This window comes from Myxocyprinus asiaticus, chromosome 23 (assembly GCF_019703515.2).
Source record: "Myxocyprinus asiaticus isolate MX2 ecotype Aquarium Trade chromosome 23, UBuf_Myxa_2, whole genome shotgun sequence".
NCBI classification, from domain to species: Eukaryota; Metazoa; Chordata; class Actinopteri; order Cypriniformes; family Catostomidae; genus Myxocyprinus; species Myxocyprinus asiaticus.
In genome coordinates, this window is record NC_059366.1 from 41,821,703 (window position 1) to 41,839,165 (window position 17,463).

General features: G+C 36.5%; 2 protein-coding genes across 3 annotated transcripts in view; one reads left to right on the top strand and one right to left on the bottom strand.

The window, feature by feature from the left end:
* zbtb8os (zinc finger and BTB domain containing 8 opposite strand) lies at positions 1–14,887 on the top strand. Its single transcript, XM_051650808.1, has 7 exons — positions 1–195; positions 1,250–1,274; positions 1,519–1,640; positions 4,225–4,307; positions 4,385–4,437; positions 14,070–14,106; positions 14,542–14,887. Exons 1-7 carry the CDS (start codon positions 72–74, stop codon positions 14,626–14,628), a joined length of 531 nt encoding a protein of 176 aa, XP_051506768.1. The 5' UTR covers positions 1–71; the 3' UTR covers positions 14,629–14,887.
* Positions 14,661–17,463, bottom strand: part of LOC127413549 (CD276 antigen-like) — a 21,957-nt gene continuing 19,154 nt past the window's right edge. For both annotated transcript variants that reach the window (XM_051650789.1, XM_051650788.1), the window contains exon 4: positions 14,661–15,479. In XM_051650789.1, coding sequence (XP_051506749.1) covers positions 15,328–15,479 — 152 coding nt within the window. In that variant the 3' untranslated portion in view covers positions 14,661–15,327. The remainder of the gene's footprint in view (positions 15,480–17,463) is intronic.

Genomic DNA, 17,463 nt, shown 5'->3' on the forward strand with positions numbered 1-17,463 from the left:
AGGAAGAAGAAGAAGAAGCTACCCTTTGAACTGGGAGGTTCATAGTATCAACTTTCATAGTCAATTATTGCATGTTGTTTACACGGAAATACATTTTCAGCTGTAAAATCACAATGAATGACCGCGAACTTGACCTTACGGAAGCGCAAAAAACAACAAAATCAAAATATCCTCCAATCAACAAGAAGTATGAGTGTAAGTGTGAACAAATTCACTACTTTGCATGCGTCGTGTAAAGCCACTACTGAGAAACAAAAACAGAACATACGTAAACGTAGTAAACCTTAACGTACTGAAAAGTCTGTCATAGACATGACAGTGATTTTAAAGTACTACTTTACGGGGAAAGTGCTAAAAACGAATGTTTAGCCAGTGTCTCATGAATATTAATTAGGTCACATGACAGAACGCTCCATGGAGTTTACGTCGGCACAAACTAATTAATATTAATGAACTATATGCCGTGGTTAGTGTGAATTAAACCAGTGATAGGACCAACATATAATTTGTTTTGTATCTTTTGATAATATGCTCTTAATCACAAGTAAAATGTTAACATCTTTTTTTAAACAGGGATTCATTTTTTTTAAAGGAATATTCTGGGTTGAATATAAATTAAGCTCAGTCGTCAGCATTTGTGGCATAATGTTGATTACCACAAAAATTAATTTCCTCTCATCCCTCCTTTTGTTTAAAAAAAAAAAAAAAAAGCATAAAAGGAGGTGAGACACTTACAATGGATGTGAATGGGGCAATTTTTGTTTTGGAGAGTTCAAAGGCAGAAATGTGAGATTTATAATTTTATAAAAGTACTTACATTAATTCAGATTAATTCAATTCAAATTACTTCATGTCCCTTCCATTATTAATATCAGTATTATTCTTAAAGGGAAAATAATAATAATAAAAATGCTAAAGCATAACAAAGCATGTTAATATAACTCAAAACACAATATCAAGAATCTCATCATCTTGTATAATTAACTTTTTAATAAGAATTCCAATAGTTCTGGGTTGCTCTTTTCTGAATTTAAACTCTTCTTAATCTTAATCCTTTATAAAATGAAAACTAGATGTTTTTGGCCTCTTTTACAGAACTGTTAAAAGTAACAACTCTGTTCTGTTATTGCCCAATGTTTGCTGTTTTGTATTTTATTACTTATTGTTATTTATCAAGTTTTTATTTTAGTATGAATCAACATCATGTCACTATCAGTTTCTAAGCAGTGTTTGATTTGACTTGTTTCAGATCTTGACCACACTGCAGATGTCCAGTGAGTATTTATCTGTGTACTGTTTCTTTAAATAAAGTAAATCCACACTAATGAATGGTAATGTTATTAGCAAAACGTGTAAAGAGGGGAGGGAAAGGGGAAAAACTATTTTAAAGGTGCATTGTGTAAAGTTTGTTTGAGTGATGCCACTAGTGACGCAGAAATTACACATTTCAATTCTAAATATATGACATTGCTATGTATCCTCAAGGCAACAATGACATAGTTCTTGTTTTCACTTCAGGATTCATTCTTGGGGAGATTCACTGGAAGAGGCTTTTGAGCAGTGTGCTATGGGAATGTTTGGCTACATGACTGATACGGAAACAGTTGAACCCATTGACACTCTAGAAGTAGAATCAGAAGGTGGGAAAGAAATTCAGACTGTATTCATGCTTTCCCGGAATGTGCCTTTAATGACTCAGCCGTGGTAGATCACCTATCAATGCACAAACACCATTCATCCTTTCCCAGAACGTGCCTTTAATGACTCAGTCATCGTAGATCACCTAACAATGCACAAACACCACCACCTAAGAGGTAGTCTAAAGCTGCCCTATTTTGAAGAGCTACTAGTCTGATGTTTAGCATTTCTTGTGTCATAAATGAAAAATTGTTAATTGTTATATTAGCAAACTGTTCTAATTCCAAACTAAAATTGTCGATCGCATGAGCATTGTATACGGCACCATACCACGGAGCTAGGTCCATCCAAAAATGTTGAGTCCCACTTGACCTTGTTTGGCTTACTGCACATTTTGTTCTAAGAGAATCAGGAGACGCTGCGTTGTAAGTGGGTCTCCAGGAAATGTCCTGTACTATTAATAGTGATTACAGTTAGTGGAGTTACAAGCGACCCTAAATAACAACAACATGCCCAGTTTATAGGTAGCCATGAGTAGCCGTTATTTCCGCATACCAGTGCAGAGTGAGATCTTTCTTAAAATGTCCTACTTTCTTAGACCAATCATGTATTTCTTTTGGAGTAGGAGGTTCATATCTGTATTCATTTGAACTAGGAACTTGAACTTCGTGTTGTTTAACTTGCTCCTTTCCATCATCACTCTTTACCATCAGAGGATGCTTCTTTTTCCTGCCCCTTCGAAATTTGATATGAAGTGGATGAAGGATTACTGTATCATCAGCGTCACTGTCACTGAAACTATCACTGTCAGAATCGGATTCAAATTCTCGTGACTTTTTAGTTATGTCAGGAGATTTCAGCTGATATTTTAATTCATCACACTGGGTTTGAATCCCTTTTAACTTACTTTCCCAACACTGTTTATCTCTTTAATAATTGTCTTTAGTTGTTTTATTTTCCCATTTTCTACAGTGTGATAAAACAACCATAATCCATGACGTGTTTCTTGAATCTCTATCTTTCATCCGTTGAATTTTTCCCCATGCTTTTTTTATATCATCTGGACACCAGATCAGAGCCATTTGGGTGATTTCTGTTATCATTATGATTTAAAAAGGAGCCAAACAACTATGTGATGATAAATGGCTTCATATGATCACTATCCTTAAATAAAAGACAGGTTTTTTGCATGATCAGTCATATTTTCAAAATCAATGCCAAAATGTCACAGTTTCTGCCAGGGTATGCAAACTTTTGAGCACAACTTTACATTGAGCATTACATTCTGTGTTTTCACTTAAATGTTAAGCTGGGACTGGAAATGGTCAATTTAGTGTTAAAATACCAACCTCAGACAAGTCAGAGTGGCATAATTTTCACACATCATCTGATAATAGCAATAAATAATACATTCTTTGTGTAAATTTGTGTATTTGCGGATGGGAAGAAAATCATTCTGGGCAGAGAACGGGTTAACATGGAGTAAAATTTAGCGGGAGCAGGCAGGTGTGGGATGGGAAAAGCAGTTCTGCTCAGACCTCTAGCCCAAAAGGCTAATAAGCTTTTTCTATGGTGTTTTTTTTTTTTTTTTTGGTTCTTTTTGGAGCTTGGCAGTTTAAATCACCATCCACGTTCTCAGTATGTACAAGTCCAAGTCAAAGTCAATCTTCGTAACCTCCTGTTGAGCTTAACCTAAGAAAAAAAATAACTTCTGTGTGGGAGGGAGCAGAACACGAAGTGGAACCTTTGGTGACAGATACTGTACATTTGTAAGAGTAAAAACATTGGGAAGAAATGAATAACAAAGCAGAACTTCTCTAATACACATAGCCATTATAAGACACTTCTTGTGCATAATCTGAAGATGATTTCGCAGGTGCATAGAGAGAGACAGCTGCAATGTTTAATTTGCTATATCAGCATGTTATCACAGACCAAATGAGCCACAGAGGACAAACAGGGCTGCAAGGTTAGGGAGGACATGCATACTTTAAGTGGCTGTGAGAAAGAAAACCAATAGAGTGCAACAGTCTTGGTTTTGCAAGGATTTTCCAATTACATTTTCCTTAGGGTTTTAAACAAATTCTATTTTAAGCCATGAATGAAACCAACCAGCTCCAAGGTAAGCCACAGCATTACAAACTTTTATTTGAAAAAGGAATAAGACTGTGTACTTACTGTCTTTCAAAAGGGAATTAACTGCAATCCCATGAAGCATAGCAAATGATGGAGAAGATTTAAAACTTTGATGTCAAGTTATTGATTATAAATATAAAAACAATATATTTCAGTATTATTACAAAATATTAAAATACAAACAAATATATAAGTAGTTTGAGAGTGTAGGGAGACTGAATCAACTGCATCATTCACTGGCTGTTATGGGAGTGGACTGTCACTGCAGAGCTCTTTTGCTGCAGTTTGTTTGCCGCGATTCTCTGATCGGTGGATGTTTTATCTTCAGGATCATGGGATGTGTAGTTCTTCATCAGGAATTCAGCTATTATATATTTTTTTTAAAATGAAGTTGAATGTTTGTTTTGGTGAACTCCAAAAGTTTTTTTTTTTTTTTCTCTCTCTTCTCAGGCGAGGACATGGAGTCACTCCTCTTTCATTTTTTGGATGATTGGCTCTTCAAGTTCAGTGCTGACCTATTCTTTATTCCCAGAGTAGGTACACACACACACACACTCCTCTTCCAGAGAACTCAGTAATGTTTCTAATAAACTCATTCTCTGTCCTACAGGAGGTGAAGGTTGTGCACATTGACAGAATGCAGTTCAGAATTCGCTCTATAGGGTGAGTTCTAATGCCATTCAAATGATAAAATGTCACTACAAGCAGCAATTATGATAATACTCATCCTTACATAAGGATGTGCAGATGTTTTTGTTCATAGCACCCCTGTTGTTGAATTTGAGAACCTTGAAAAATTGTTAAACATGGTGTTCTGCAGGCCCCTAGAAATAGATGGAGCAAAGAAGCATTTAGGCCAAGTTTTGTAATGAGAAGCATTTTGCCGAACATTTGTAATGAGAACCTCCCCAATCAGTGTGCCAAATTTCACAAGTTTTTACCATGTGGTTCTAGGGGCGGAATAATGCTAATAAGCAGAACACTAAAGGCTAAAGCATACTCTACACAAGTATATGAACACAAACCCCTCTAGTGGCGCAAGCTCGATATCGTGCTATGTTGCATTTCCAGAATGTGTCAGACCGCAATTCATAATACAATGCAAGTATGCGTCGCATTCTCAACGTTGCCACAAGGGGCACTGTAGCTTCTGTTGTGAGTTTTCTCTTTTAACCCAACTACGATAATGTCGGAGCAACAGTTTGAAGAGAGTATTGTTGAGCAAGTATGTTAAAGTCAATATATTTATAGCAATTTACCTGAATAATAACACATCCAGTTAAATGGCAGAGACTTTTGGAGGTAACTCTATCACCCCCATGCCTAGGTTTGTTACCACTACAGTAACGCAAGAACACACATTAGTATGTTCAACTGGACCATTCGTTGGCAGTACATTTGCCAAGCACTCGCATCTGCGTGTGCGTACTTGCTTAAAGTATGTTTCTGGCCCAAAAGTGCTTGGCCCCTAATGAGCTCATGTACAGATATAGGGCAGGTCTCTTTGGCTGTTTTCATTCGGGTCATGTGTTTAGTATCTCACACTCCCAGGTACGGCTCGGGACCCATCTTTATGATGGTAGCCCGTGAAAGGAACAGTGGCACGCTCCTTCCCTCCGTAGTGCTAGGGTTGTCTCCTTAGGCAAAAGAGAACAACCCTCAAGCCCCCCCTGCTAGGGTTACAGCAGAAAGTTTTTTCCATCACTCTTGTAAAGACCTGGAGTAAAATAGATCTATATTATCCCATTTCTGTTATAAGAAATAAGGAAAAGGACAACTCGTTTGCCATGAGTTGCGACCCGTGTTGGTGGAGGAAGAGATCCTGGTCCCTGAGAAATGTGGTTTGCTGCGGCTTCCACTATTTCAACACGGTACTTTGGCTCCTACTTCACCTATGCGGGAGGTTGGAATGGCTCGATCCAATCGGTCAGCTGGTCAAGACATGCCCTGGGAATACTCTGTGATAGCTGAACATCAAATATCTCTCAGATTCCCAGTAGGCGTTGGCTAAGGTTCAATGAAGTAAACTGAGCAACTTGTTGCTCATTTGCTTGAGTATATCATCCTTGTATCCCTGATGCATAATCTGCTGGAGATCCACGGCACTGTGCATCCCTTACTTTTGGGCTCCAAGGTGGGTGGGGAGCAGAGATGATGAAACTAAAAACCCAAAACATGGCTACAAAACACACCTCAAAAAAAAGTTTCTTGGACCTGGATACCAACAATACCTCAGAAAATAGACGTGCTCTTGTGCCGAGTAATGATGACTGGCCAAAATTCATCATTGAAGCTGCTGCTGCAGATTCTCCAATCATCAAGCTTTCCCCTTTCACTATACAAAAAGGTATTGCAGGAATAGTGGGAACAGTAAAGGAAGTGAAAAAACTACGATCTGGACAGATTCTCGTGGAATGCAGTAAAAAGGCCATTGCTCAAAATCTACTACATGCCAGCATGTTAGCTGGAGTTCAAATAAAGACATCTCCTCATCCAACTTTAAACTACAGTAAAGAAGTAATCCAAACTAGAGAGTTGGATGATGTGGATGAAGAAGAAATAACACATGAGCTCAAGACCCAAGGAATAATGAACATCACAAGAATAATAATCAAGAGAGAAGAGCGAACGATTAAAACTGGTATGTACATACTCGCCTTTAATAAACCACTTATCCCAGATAAACTTCGAATTGGATACTTAAGTGTTCTAGTGGACTTATTTGTACCCAACCCTCTGCGGTGTTTCAGCTGTCAAAAATACAGCCATGGATCTAATGGCTGCAACAACAAACAAAACTGTTGTAACTTTGGGGAGGTAGGCCACGACAAAGGGAGCTGTGAAAAACCATCAAAATTTTGTAATTGCTCAGGTGACCATTCAGCTGCATCAAAACAGTGTCCCATGTGAATCAAAGAAAAGGAAATACAGAAGATCAGGTGTACTAAGAGAATCAGTTACCTCGAAGAAAAGAAAATGGTGGATGTCGTCCCTGTTTTTACACTGAATAAAACCTTCGCCTCTGTTGCAGAAAAAAGCTGTGAGAACAATAGACTGCCAGACAGGTATCACCTGGATGCATAAAGACAAACCCCAAACCATTAACCATAGTAATATTCCCCCAAAGTTGAAGAACACAGAAACCCAGAGCGAAACTCTTCTAAATGACATTCACTCCAGTCAGAGCTCAATAACAGGAAACCAAAAGGCAAATAAAAACAATGGTAAGGCAAGTTCTTCACAATCAAAAGTATCCCAAGATGAAGCCTCGAAGATAAAACAAACAAAAGATGTGGAAATGAAAGAGAATGAATACCATAGTAGAAGTCCATCCCCTAAAGGCAGAACCAAGAAAACTGTCCCTATTCTCCCTAATAGATAATGGAAAATTATATCATCCAATGGAACTGTCGTGGTATCAGGGCAAATTTTACGGAGCTGCAGCGTCTAACAGCAATTATTAACCCTCTAGCCATATGTCTTCAAGAAACACAATTACCACCAGACGGTTCTCTCTCTTTTAAAAATTTTACAAGTTTTAACACTTTCGGTCCCAGTGATAAGCGGGCTTCCGGTGGTACAACCATTTTAATAAGAAAAGATGTGATCCATATTCATATCAATATTTATAGCAACCTACAGGCAACAGCAGTACGCCTGACTTTGCAGAAAACCATTACAGTCGTCTCTATCTACATTCCTCCAAATTTTAACTTGACACACATGGACCTAGATCACCTTATCGCTCAACTCCCATCTCCTTTTATTCTCATGGGAGATTTTAATAGTCATAACACTTTGTGGGGTAGTAATCACTGTAACACAAAAGGAAAGCAGATTGAAGATTTTCTAGATAACCACACCTTAAGTCTTTTAAATAATGGATTGAATACCTATTTACATCCAGGACATGGAACGTACTCTGCAATCGACCTAAAATTTGTCAGCCTGAATTATTTTTAGACCTCTCATGGAAAGTTTGGCATGACCTCTGTGGAAGTGATCATTTCCCAATCAATGTAACCATCAAAGGCAGAGAGGAAGAAACAAATGTACAAAGATGGCAAATTAAAAAGGCAAATTGGTATCAATTTCAAACCCTCTGTCATGAGATACTGACACGGTTTCCAGATGACAGGCCAGATGCTACACAAAAGTTCACTGAAACGCTCGTATCTATAGCTAATGATAACAGTCCCAAGAACATCTTTAAACATAAAACATAGACGACTTCCATGGTTTGATGATACATGTAAGGAAGCTATAAAAGAGAGGAAAAAACTGAAAGACTGTTCTTCAGACATCCATCAACTGAAAATCTTATCAAACTCAAGATGAGTAGAGCACGAGCGAGACGAATTATAAATGAAGTTAAAAAGGAAAGCTGGAGAAGATTCGTTTCCAACATGACAACAAGTACTCCATCATACAAAATATGGAACCTGGTATGGAAAATGAAGGGAAAAAACAACGGTCCTCATCAAAGAGCATGGCACACTCCTAAACTTGACTTCAAAACAAGAAATTGCAAACATTCTAGCAAAAACTTTAGGAAATAATTCATCTATTGAGAACTGTCTTCCTGCTTATTGAACTTTTCTTGCACAACAAGAAAAAGAAAAGATTAGCTTCGGCTCCAGTAACACAGAGCCCTTATAAAATCCCACGACACAGCTGTTGGACCGGATTAAATCCACTATCAATTTTTAAAGAATCTACCCCACCTTTCCCTGAAAATGCTCCTTAGAATTTTTAACTCTATCTGGTTATCGGGAAAAATCCCATCTGCCTGACATGAAGCAGAAATAATACCTATTTCAAAGCCAGGAAAAGACCATAATGACCCCATAAACTACCACCCTAGAGCTTTAACCATTTGTTTATGCAAAACAATGGAGAGGATGTTTAATGATTGCCTGGTCAGGATACTGGAATCGTAACGCCCAATGTGGTTTCAGGAAAGTTCGAAGCACTACAGATCACCTTATTTGTCTTGAAAGCTATATTCGTGACTCCTTTACCAGAAAAGAACCTGTTGTAGCTGTCTTCTTTGATTTGGAGAAAGCCTATGACATGACATGGAAACATGGAATTTTAAAGGATTTGTACCAAATTAATTTTAGAGGTCGACTGCCAATCTTCATTGAAAGTTTTTTATCGAACAGACTTTTTAGAGTTAAAATAGCAAACACCTTGTCTAACCTACATAAACAAGGGCTTGGAGTACCTCAAGGAAGTATCCTATCAGTAACCCTCTTCAGTATTAAAATAAATAGCATTCCAAAAGTCATTGGCTTTGATGTCCTCTGTAATTTATATGTAGAAGATATCTGCATTTGCCACAAGAGCAAGTACATGAATACTATCGAGCGAAAGATCCAATTGAAGATAAACAAAATGCACTCCTGGTCAACACAGAACGGTTTCAAGTTCTCACAAACAAAAACCATCCGTCTACATTTCTGTCTGCTTCGTTCGCTACACAATGAACCAGAGCTGTTTATGGATGGAGTCCCCATTAAAGTTGTTAAAGAGAACAGGTTTCTTGGTATCACTTTTGACAACAAACTGTCTTTTATTCCTCATATTAAATCACTAAAAAATAAATGTTTTATAGCTATGAATGTTTTAAAGGTTTTATCCAAAACCAAATGGGGAGCAGACAGCTCAACTCTCATGAACTTGTACAGAACCATGGTACGCTCAAAGCTGGACTATGGAAGTATCATTTATGGATCAGCTAGGAAGTCATACATATGACTATTGGACACTGTACACCACCAAGGTATACGACTAGCTTTGGGAGCCTACAGAACATCACCAATCCAAACTCTCTATGCGGAAGCCAATGAACCTTCCTTGGAAATCAGATGCCTAAAGTTGGACTTACAATATGCAACCAAACTTAAAACAAATAAAGAAAACCCAGCCTATTCAGCAGTTTTCCCACTTCAACATTCAACAATATATGAAAAAAAAACAAGTTTAATTCGTCCATTTGGCCCACATATAAAAACCCATCTGGAGAATTTGAAAGTGGATCTAAACAGTGTGGAACAGACACATTTCTGCAAAATTCCTCCATGGGTTCTCAAAAAGCCTAAAATCAATCTGGATTTAACAAGGAACCAAAAATCCAAAACGCATCCGAATGATTTCCTTCAACAATTTCTGGACATAAGAGCAGTATACCCACAACATATCCCAATATACACAGATGGATCTAAATCTGGAAATAAAGTAGCAGCAGCTTTTGCAACAAACCAACTGTGTCAGGGTATACGCATCCCTGACCAAAGCTCAGTTTTCACTGCAGAGGCAAACGCTCTAGTACTGGCACTGAAGTTTATTGAGACTGCTCCACAACATTTTTTTTTTTTTAATAATAACTGATTCAAAATCATGTCTTGGCACATTGGAAGCTACTAAAACTGATCACCCAACAATCTTGAAGATTTTAATCAAACTGTCATCTCTTGAACAAAGAGTTTTAATATTATTTTTTGCTGGGTACCTGGACACTCAGGAATCTCCGATAATGAAGCAGACAGAGCTGCCAGAGAAGCACTGTCTGCTGAACCAGTAAAATGCCCTATACCTTCCACAGATCTGAAACCAACTCTGAATGTAAATATCATAAACAAATGGCAGTAGGAGTGGGATCAATGTTTAAACAACAAATTACGAGAAATAAATCTTGTTGTTAGAACAAGATATGTGTTCCCTTTTAATAATCGCTGGGATCAAGTCATTTATACATGATGCCGGATAGGACATACAAGACTCACACACCAATTTTTACTATCAGGAGAAAATTCACCGAAGTGCTCATCTTGTCAGAACCCACAATCCATTAAACATATTTTACTGGACTGTCATACCTCTACACATCTGAGGAACCTGTATTATTCAGCTGATTCTTTTGAAAAGGTTTTTAATCCAAGTGAATCCAAATTTAGTTTTAAGGTTTTTAGGAAAAATTCATCTTAAACACCTCATTTAACTTATTTTAAATAACTAAACCTGGTTCTCGCCTTGAATATAGCCATAGAAGCTGGCATGGCATAAAAAAATGAAAGAAACAAACAAACAAGTATCTCACACTCTGTCAGAGAGTGTTTCTCTATTGTCTGCCTAGCCAGACAGCAAGCAGGAAGAAACAATTCCTTGCAGGTGATAATTCACATACTTTGGAGATTAGATCTAAATTATTGCTAAAATGGGCTGGATCAATTTCACTGGAAATTCTTGCATGATCATAATCTTGATCCTGGCTAAAATCTGATCTCTGATTAATAAGTGAAAAAACATTTCATCAGTGGGCGGGCAAGTCATATAATCATGATGACATGTTTGTGTGCAGTCAAGGCCGTAGCTACAGGAGTGAAAGGTGGTAATGATTCTAGGGGCCCACAGGTCTAAGGGGGCCCCACAACCAATTCTAAACTGTATTTTTTAATAGGAAGGGGGCCCAAAGCAATACACAGCCAGGGGCCCCAGCTACGGCCCTGTGTGCAGTGCCAAAGATCACGTTTTCTCTTTCATTTTTGACGTCACTTGTGTTGACAGTACAACAGCTAATGTGCTACACATCACTGGCCCTGTTTATACCTTGTATTAACATCTGTCTCGGGTGAACCCATCACAAATGGGAGCTGAGATAGATCACCGTTTACACTTGTTATTAATATGCATCTCAAATGCAGTTTTAACAAAATGCGTAGTCACTGCGTTTACACTACAGATGCGATGTGTTCCCATGCATTTCTGACTACCTCCAAATGTTGTTTGAGAGATCTTATCACAAAAACATTGGACACTGTTTACACCTTGTACACTTGTGATTGGAACATTATATGAGTTAACTTTAGGAATATGAAGCTGGACTGCCAGCATCAGCTTAAACAAATATTTGGGAAAAGGATGAAGGAATTTCACTGGTTCACTGGTTTCAACCACCCTGAAAGAGGCACCACTTTTCCAGCAAATGTTTTTATAGTGTGCAATATTCTCATTCATTCTTTAGGGATTTACAGAGGAAATCTTTGAACCACAGGTGCTTATGTTAGCTGGTGTTTGTTGACTTTTACTTAACAATAATGTGAAACATTGGAATTTTGGCCAGACAGGAAACTGTCTAGAAAATGAAACTATTTTGAGAGCAGAGTTCAGTACACTCAAAAATATATTTTAGGGGGCCTGGGTAGCTCAGTGGTAAAAGACGCTGGCTACTACCCCTGGTTCGCTAGTTTGAATCCCAGGGTGTGCTGATTGACTCCAGCCAGGTCTCCTAAGCAACGAAATTGGCCCGGTTGCTAGGGATGGTAGAGTCATATGGGATAACCTCCTCGTGATCGCTATAATGTGGTTCGTTCTCGGTGGAGCGCATGGTGAGTTGAGCATGGTTGCCGCGGTGGATGGCGTGAAGCCTCCATGAAGCCTATGTCTCCGTGGCAATGCGCTCAACAAGCCACGTGAAAAGATGTGCGGGTTGACGGTCTCAGACGCGGAGGCAACTGGGATTCGTCCTCCGCCACCCGGACTACGTGACCACGAGGACTTAAAAGCACATTGGGAATTGGGCATTCCAAAGGGGGAGAAAATTACTAAAATTACTTTTTTGAGTGTATGATCGAACAAGGCCTTGATTCTCCCGAGCTTGTACTGGAATGATTTACTTTGATAAAAATAGGGATGGGAATCGATAAGAATTTAATTATTCTGATTCAGATTCCTTTCCAAAAGCATTGCAGAAGTGGCATACTCTGTATGTTACGAAAAAGCGTTTACACAGTAAAGCTGCAACTAACGATTAATTTGATAATCGACTAATCTAACGATTATTAGAACAATTATTCGACTATTCAGGCGATTATTGCAATGATTAATCATTAGCTCTTAACTGACTATTCAGCTTGTGCCGAGAGTTAAAAGGTTGTATTAAACATGTTTACTAACAATAAAGAGGACAAAATCATCTTTTAAAAATACCTCTAAATGACATTCACTGAATGAAAGGGGGAAACAAAACTTTTTATTAAGTTTAATTCAGTGAAATATTCACTGCAAAATATTATATTGTTAAAACTAAGTGTATTTGTCTTGTTTTCCATTTCAAATGGTAATGTTCTATGTACATTTACATAGAAGCAACATATAAGATATTAAGAATTGATTTCAGAGAATGTATCTTGAAAATAAGTTTATAAGAAACACACAGTGATGCATATATTATGATTCAATGTGTCACGAGCCATCACGTTATAATCTAGGTGCAGCAAGCGTCCCCACGACAGAGTGTACATCAGCCGGGATGAAGTTTTAATCTCTCCCCCTTAGATCGGGTCACTTCACGCGACTCATAGAAGCGGCACTGAGGGCAAAGAGAAATACCAGTTTCGGAGTTTGTACTTATTTACATGACCTGCTATTTTATTATTTTAATTACCTAATTATTTTAACTATAAAAAAGATGCATTAAAGATATAACGCCGGGGTGTTTCCTTTAAAGACGCTCGACACGCAAGTTTTGTTTAAGCAGAACGGCAGCTCCAGCTCCACTTTATTTCACAACGAGAGTGCTTCTGTATTTACTTATTTTGTATTTTTGTATAATTTCCTCATACTTTGCGATCTAAATCACTTGAAGCTGTTCGGAAAGTTTGGAGTGCTGTGAGCTGACTTCTTCCTCTTCTCAATCAAGTGCGAGCTGAAGTGATATATTTATCAGATTAAGGATTTTGTCCATTTTTGTATAATGATTCACCAGATGAGTTTTTTTTTTTTTTTTTTTTTTTAACAATTATTAGATGTGAAGTTGGAGACACAATGTATTGTTGACGGGGGACATTTCCATATACAGGTGCATCTCAATAAATTAGAATGTCGTGGAAAAGTTCATTTATTTCAGTAATTCAACTCAAATTGTGAAACTCGTGTATTAAATAAATTCAATGCACACAGACTGAAGTAGTTTAAGTCTTTGGTTCTTTTAATTGTGATGATTTTGGCTCACATTTAACAAAAACCCACCAATTCACTATCTCAAAAAATTAGAATACATCATAAGACCAATAAAAAAAACATTTTTAGTGAATTGTTGGCCTTCTTTTTTTTTATGGAACCAGTTCTAAATTAGAACCAGTTCTCAAATTCCAAAATAAAAACACCATGAATTTGTGGTAATCATTTATTCACACATTTTGCACTGTAATGACAGGAGACTATTATGCTGTCTGTTACAAAATATTGTGTAATGGTTTCCTTCTGTTTTCTTTGTTCTCTTTTATTTGCAGGTGGGGCGAGGAATTTAATCTAACTAAACACCCACAGGTATTTGTTATAAAATCACATCTGTGTTATATTTGCACTGATCATGTACTTTCAAGTTGAAGGTAAACCACCTCTGGTGAACAGTAGCTTGTATTATTTTATAGTTTTTCTTTGCCAAGACCATGTGTGTAGCAGTAGCAGTTTCTGGGAGTAGGCTGTGTCAACTTCCATTTAAAAGTGCATCACTGTTACCGCCATTTTTGCTTTTTTTAAAGAAAAGTACAGACGAGTTGAAAATTTTTTGTGGCAATCAACATTATGCCATAAGTTTTGTCAACTGAGCTTAACTTGTATTGAACCAGGAATATTTCTTTAAAGCTACAGTATGTTTACTTAGCAAAATTAACTTTATCTCAATGATCAAGAAAAATGTGATTCCTCGTGATATGACCCCTTTAAGAATTTCAAGATTTCTGTGTTCTCCATTTCTCACAGGGCACAGAAGTGAAAGCAATCACCTACTCTGCCATGCAGGTACACAACACAGAGAAACCAGAGATCTTCGTCATTATTGATATTTAGGAAAGAAAGAAATACAAAAAGCCAAATACTTAGTCTTCTATTTATTTGACATGATTTTAAAAGATAGTACCCTCCATGTGTAATGAATATATGGGGAATGTAATTTTGTAAACTTGTGATGCAGATGTGTTTACATAGCTGAAAACCTGTATATTTTAGGTTGTCTTTCATTATTTTTTATTGTTTGCTATTTCAAAATAACTGTTTTGCTGTATAAAACATTAAATAAAAACAAGCTTTACATTTTCAGTCAAAATTATACATTATCTGGTTTATACTTTTGTAAGTTAATGAAGTGAAAAAAACAAGAACCATCATTAAAATCTAATTTCATACTGTTGAGTATCAAGTTAAAGTAATACTTAGCGTCTCTGACAAAAACCTCATGCAAACAATCAAGGTTCAAACACTTATCCCGTTCACCTTTGTCAACAAAAAGGTCCTGCCCCAAACTCGCCCCAATGGCTGAGCCAATATTGTCATGTCCGGCCCAGTCTGCAGTTTGGTGCCACTAGTGGCACTGAAATCACACACTTCAACTTTAAATGTAATCGAGATTGTCTTCTACACCTAATTTACATAAAGCTTGTTAGAGCAGAAGTAAAATACAATAAAAGCTGCAAATAAATGAAATACAAAACTTCATGTTGGAGCCGCTGAATGATTTCAGTTGTTTTTGCAGTAGTTAGTGTTCATAAATCATGAGCGCAATGCTGTAGATGTGTCCAGTAAAGCACGAGATAAACACTTGCCGTGCCAGTGCCGCCAAAATAACACACCAGTGGAGCACAGAAGGATAGTACACAGTATGGAGAGAAGCACAACTGATGTATTGGAGCTTGTGTTCCCATCTACAGTAAAAAGACAGAAAAGGATCTTAACGACTGATTAATCGTTCACAAAATAATTGTAAGATTTACGCATTTTAATTTCATAACAAAATTCCTTCAAATTGAATAGAGTAATCTTTAATAAAATGAAATATGAAATATTTTAAGTTTTATCAATTTAATTTTGTTAAACATTACACAATTCAATTTGATGTAATTTTGTTAGGAAATTGAAATGCATAAATATTACAAATAGTCTTTGTGTGCAGAGAAATATTTAACAAAATAAAGTTTAAAAAAAACAAAAAAAACTAACATATAATTTTTTTTTAAATTAAATTCCGTTATGAAATTAAAATGCGCAAATCAGCTAAAATATTTTTTGAAAAATGTATTAATGAGAATAGAGAAATATTTATCAAAATAAAGTAAAAAAAAAAAAAAAACGAAACATTTTAACTTTATCAATTTATTGGAATTATATTATTAAATTAAAATGCGTAAATCTGCTGAGTGTAAAATCTATTAAAGGAATACTCCGGGTTCAATTCAAGTTAAGCTCAATTGAAAGCATTTATGGCATAATGCTGATTACCACAAAAATGAATTTTGACTTGCCCCTCGTTTTCTTTAAAAAAGTAAAAATCTGGGTTCCAGTGAGGCACTTACAATGGAAGTAATGGGGCCAATCCATAAACATTAAAATACTCACTGTTTCACAAGGATATGGACAAGACATAAACAATATGTGTTGTTAACATGATTTTAGTATAATAAAATTGCTTACTAACCTTTTCTGTGTAAAGCTATATCCAATTTTACAACTTCGTTGCCATGAAGATATAACACTTTAAACCCCAAAACAGCAGTAAAAATGACTATTTAAACAACTTTACAGCTCAAATAATATGAGTTTTAATGGAAGAATTCATGTGCTTTTATAAAATTATAAGATTCACATTTCTGCCTTTAAACCCTCCAAAATTGGCCCCGTTCACTTCCATTGTAAGTGCCTCACTGTAACTTTGATTTCTGCTTTTTTTTAAAAGAGGGACGAGTCGAAATTATTTTTTGTGGTAATCAATATTATGCCACAAATGCTGTCGACTGAGCTTAACTTGTATTGAAACCTGTATCTGCTACTTTAGTGTGTCAGTAGGAAATATAAATGTTAGACTCCCAAACATTACTTTTGCAAATAGAATAGATTAGAATAGAAGAACAGGGAGCCCTGCAACAGATGTCATGACCCCCACAAAACCCCCCACTGAACATCGTGTCTGTCTGAGATTACATAAAGAGACAGAAGCAATTGAGACAGCCTAAATAGATAAAAGAACTGTAGTGAATTCTCCAAGAACCTTGAAACATCCTATCTGCCAACAACCAAGAAAAACTGTGTCCAGGTGTACCTAGGAGAATTGGTGCTGTTTTAAAGGCAAAGGTGGTTACACAGAATATTGATTTAGCTTTTTTTATGTTTACTGGACTTTGTATGACATTAAGTGATAAATGAAAACTATTTATTTCATTATTTTTGAAGACATCCTATTTTTGAAGAAAAGTGCCTAAAACGTTTGCACAGTACTCTATCTTATTTGTTCTGTTCAAGCTAGACTTTAAAAGTATGCAGTAGTCATTTTACTTTGACAGTTCTGGGTATAAAAATACTGCTACCAGAAATGCTTCAGGGCAAGACATTCCTTTGTTACTGTTTACACCCTTGAAATGGTCTATTGTTATTTCCTGTTAACTAATATTAATGAATACAACATTTTTGCAGTGTTAAAAATCTTTGTTAAAATGTTTTTTTAAATATTTGTATTCATTTGTACCAATACTAAGGGTGCTAATGAATATTAGAATAAAACATAGACAATGAACAAATAAAAAGACCCAAATTTATGTTTAAAAACAAATACAATTTTTTTTTTAACATTATTGCAGTTATTATTTGAGTCTTAAGGTGAATCTATTAAAAAAAATGTCACCCAAAAATCAAAAA

What these genes read in the sequence shown, in the direction of transcription:
- zbtb8os (XM_051650808.1), top strand. Translation starts at nt 72, where the DNA reads ATGTTGTTTACACGGAAATACATTTTCAGCTGTAAAATCACAATGAAT. An exon ending in GACCACACTGCAGATGTCCA is followed by an intron (nt 1,275 to 1,518) that starts GTGAGTATTTAT and finishes TTTTCACTTCAG; the next exon opens with GATTCATTCTTGGGGAGATT. An exon ending in ATCTAACTAAACACCCACAG is followed by an intron (nt 14,107 to 14,541) that starts GTATTTGTTATA and finishes CATTTCTCACAG; the next exon opens with GGCACAGAAGTGAAAGCAAT.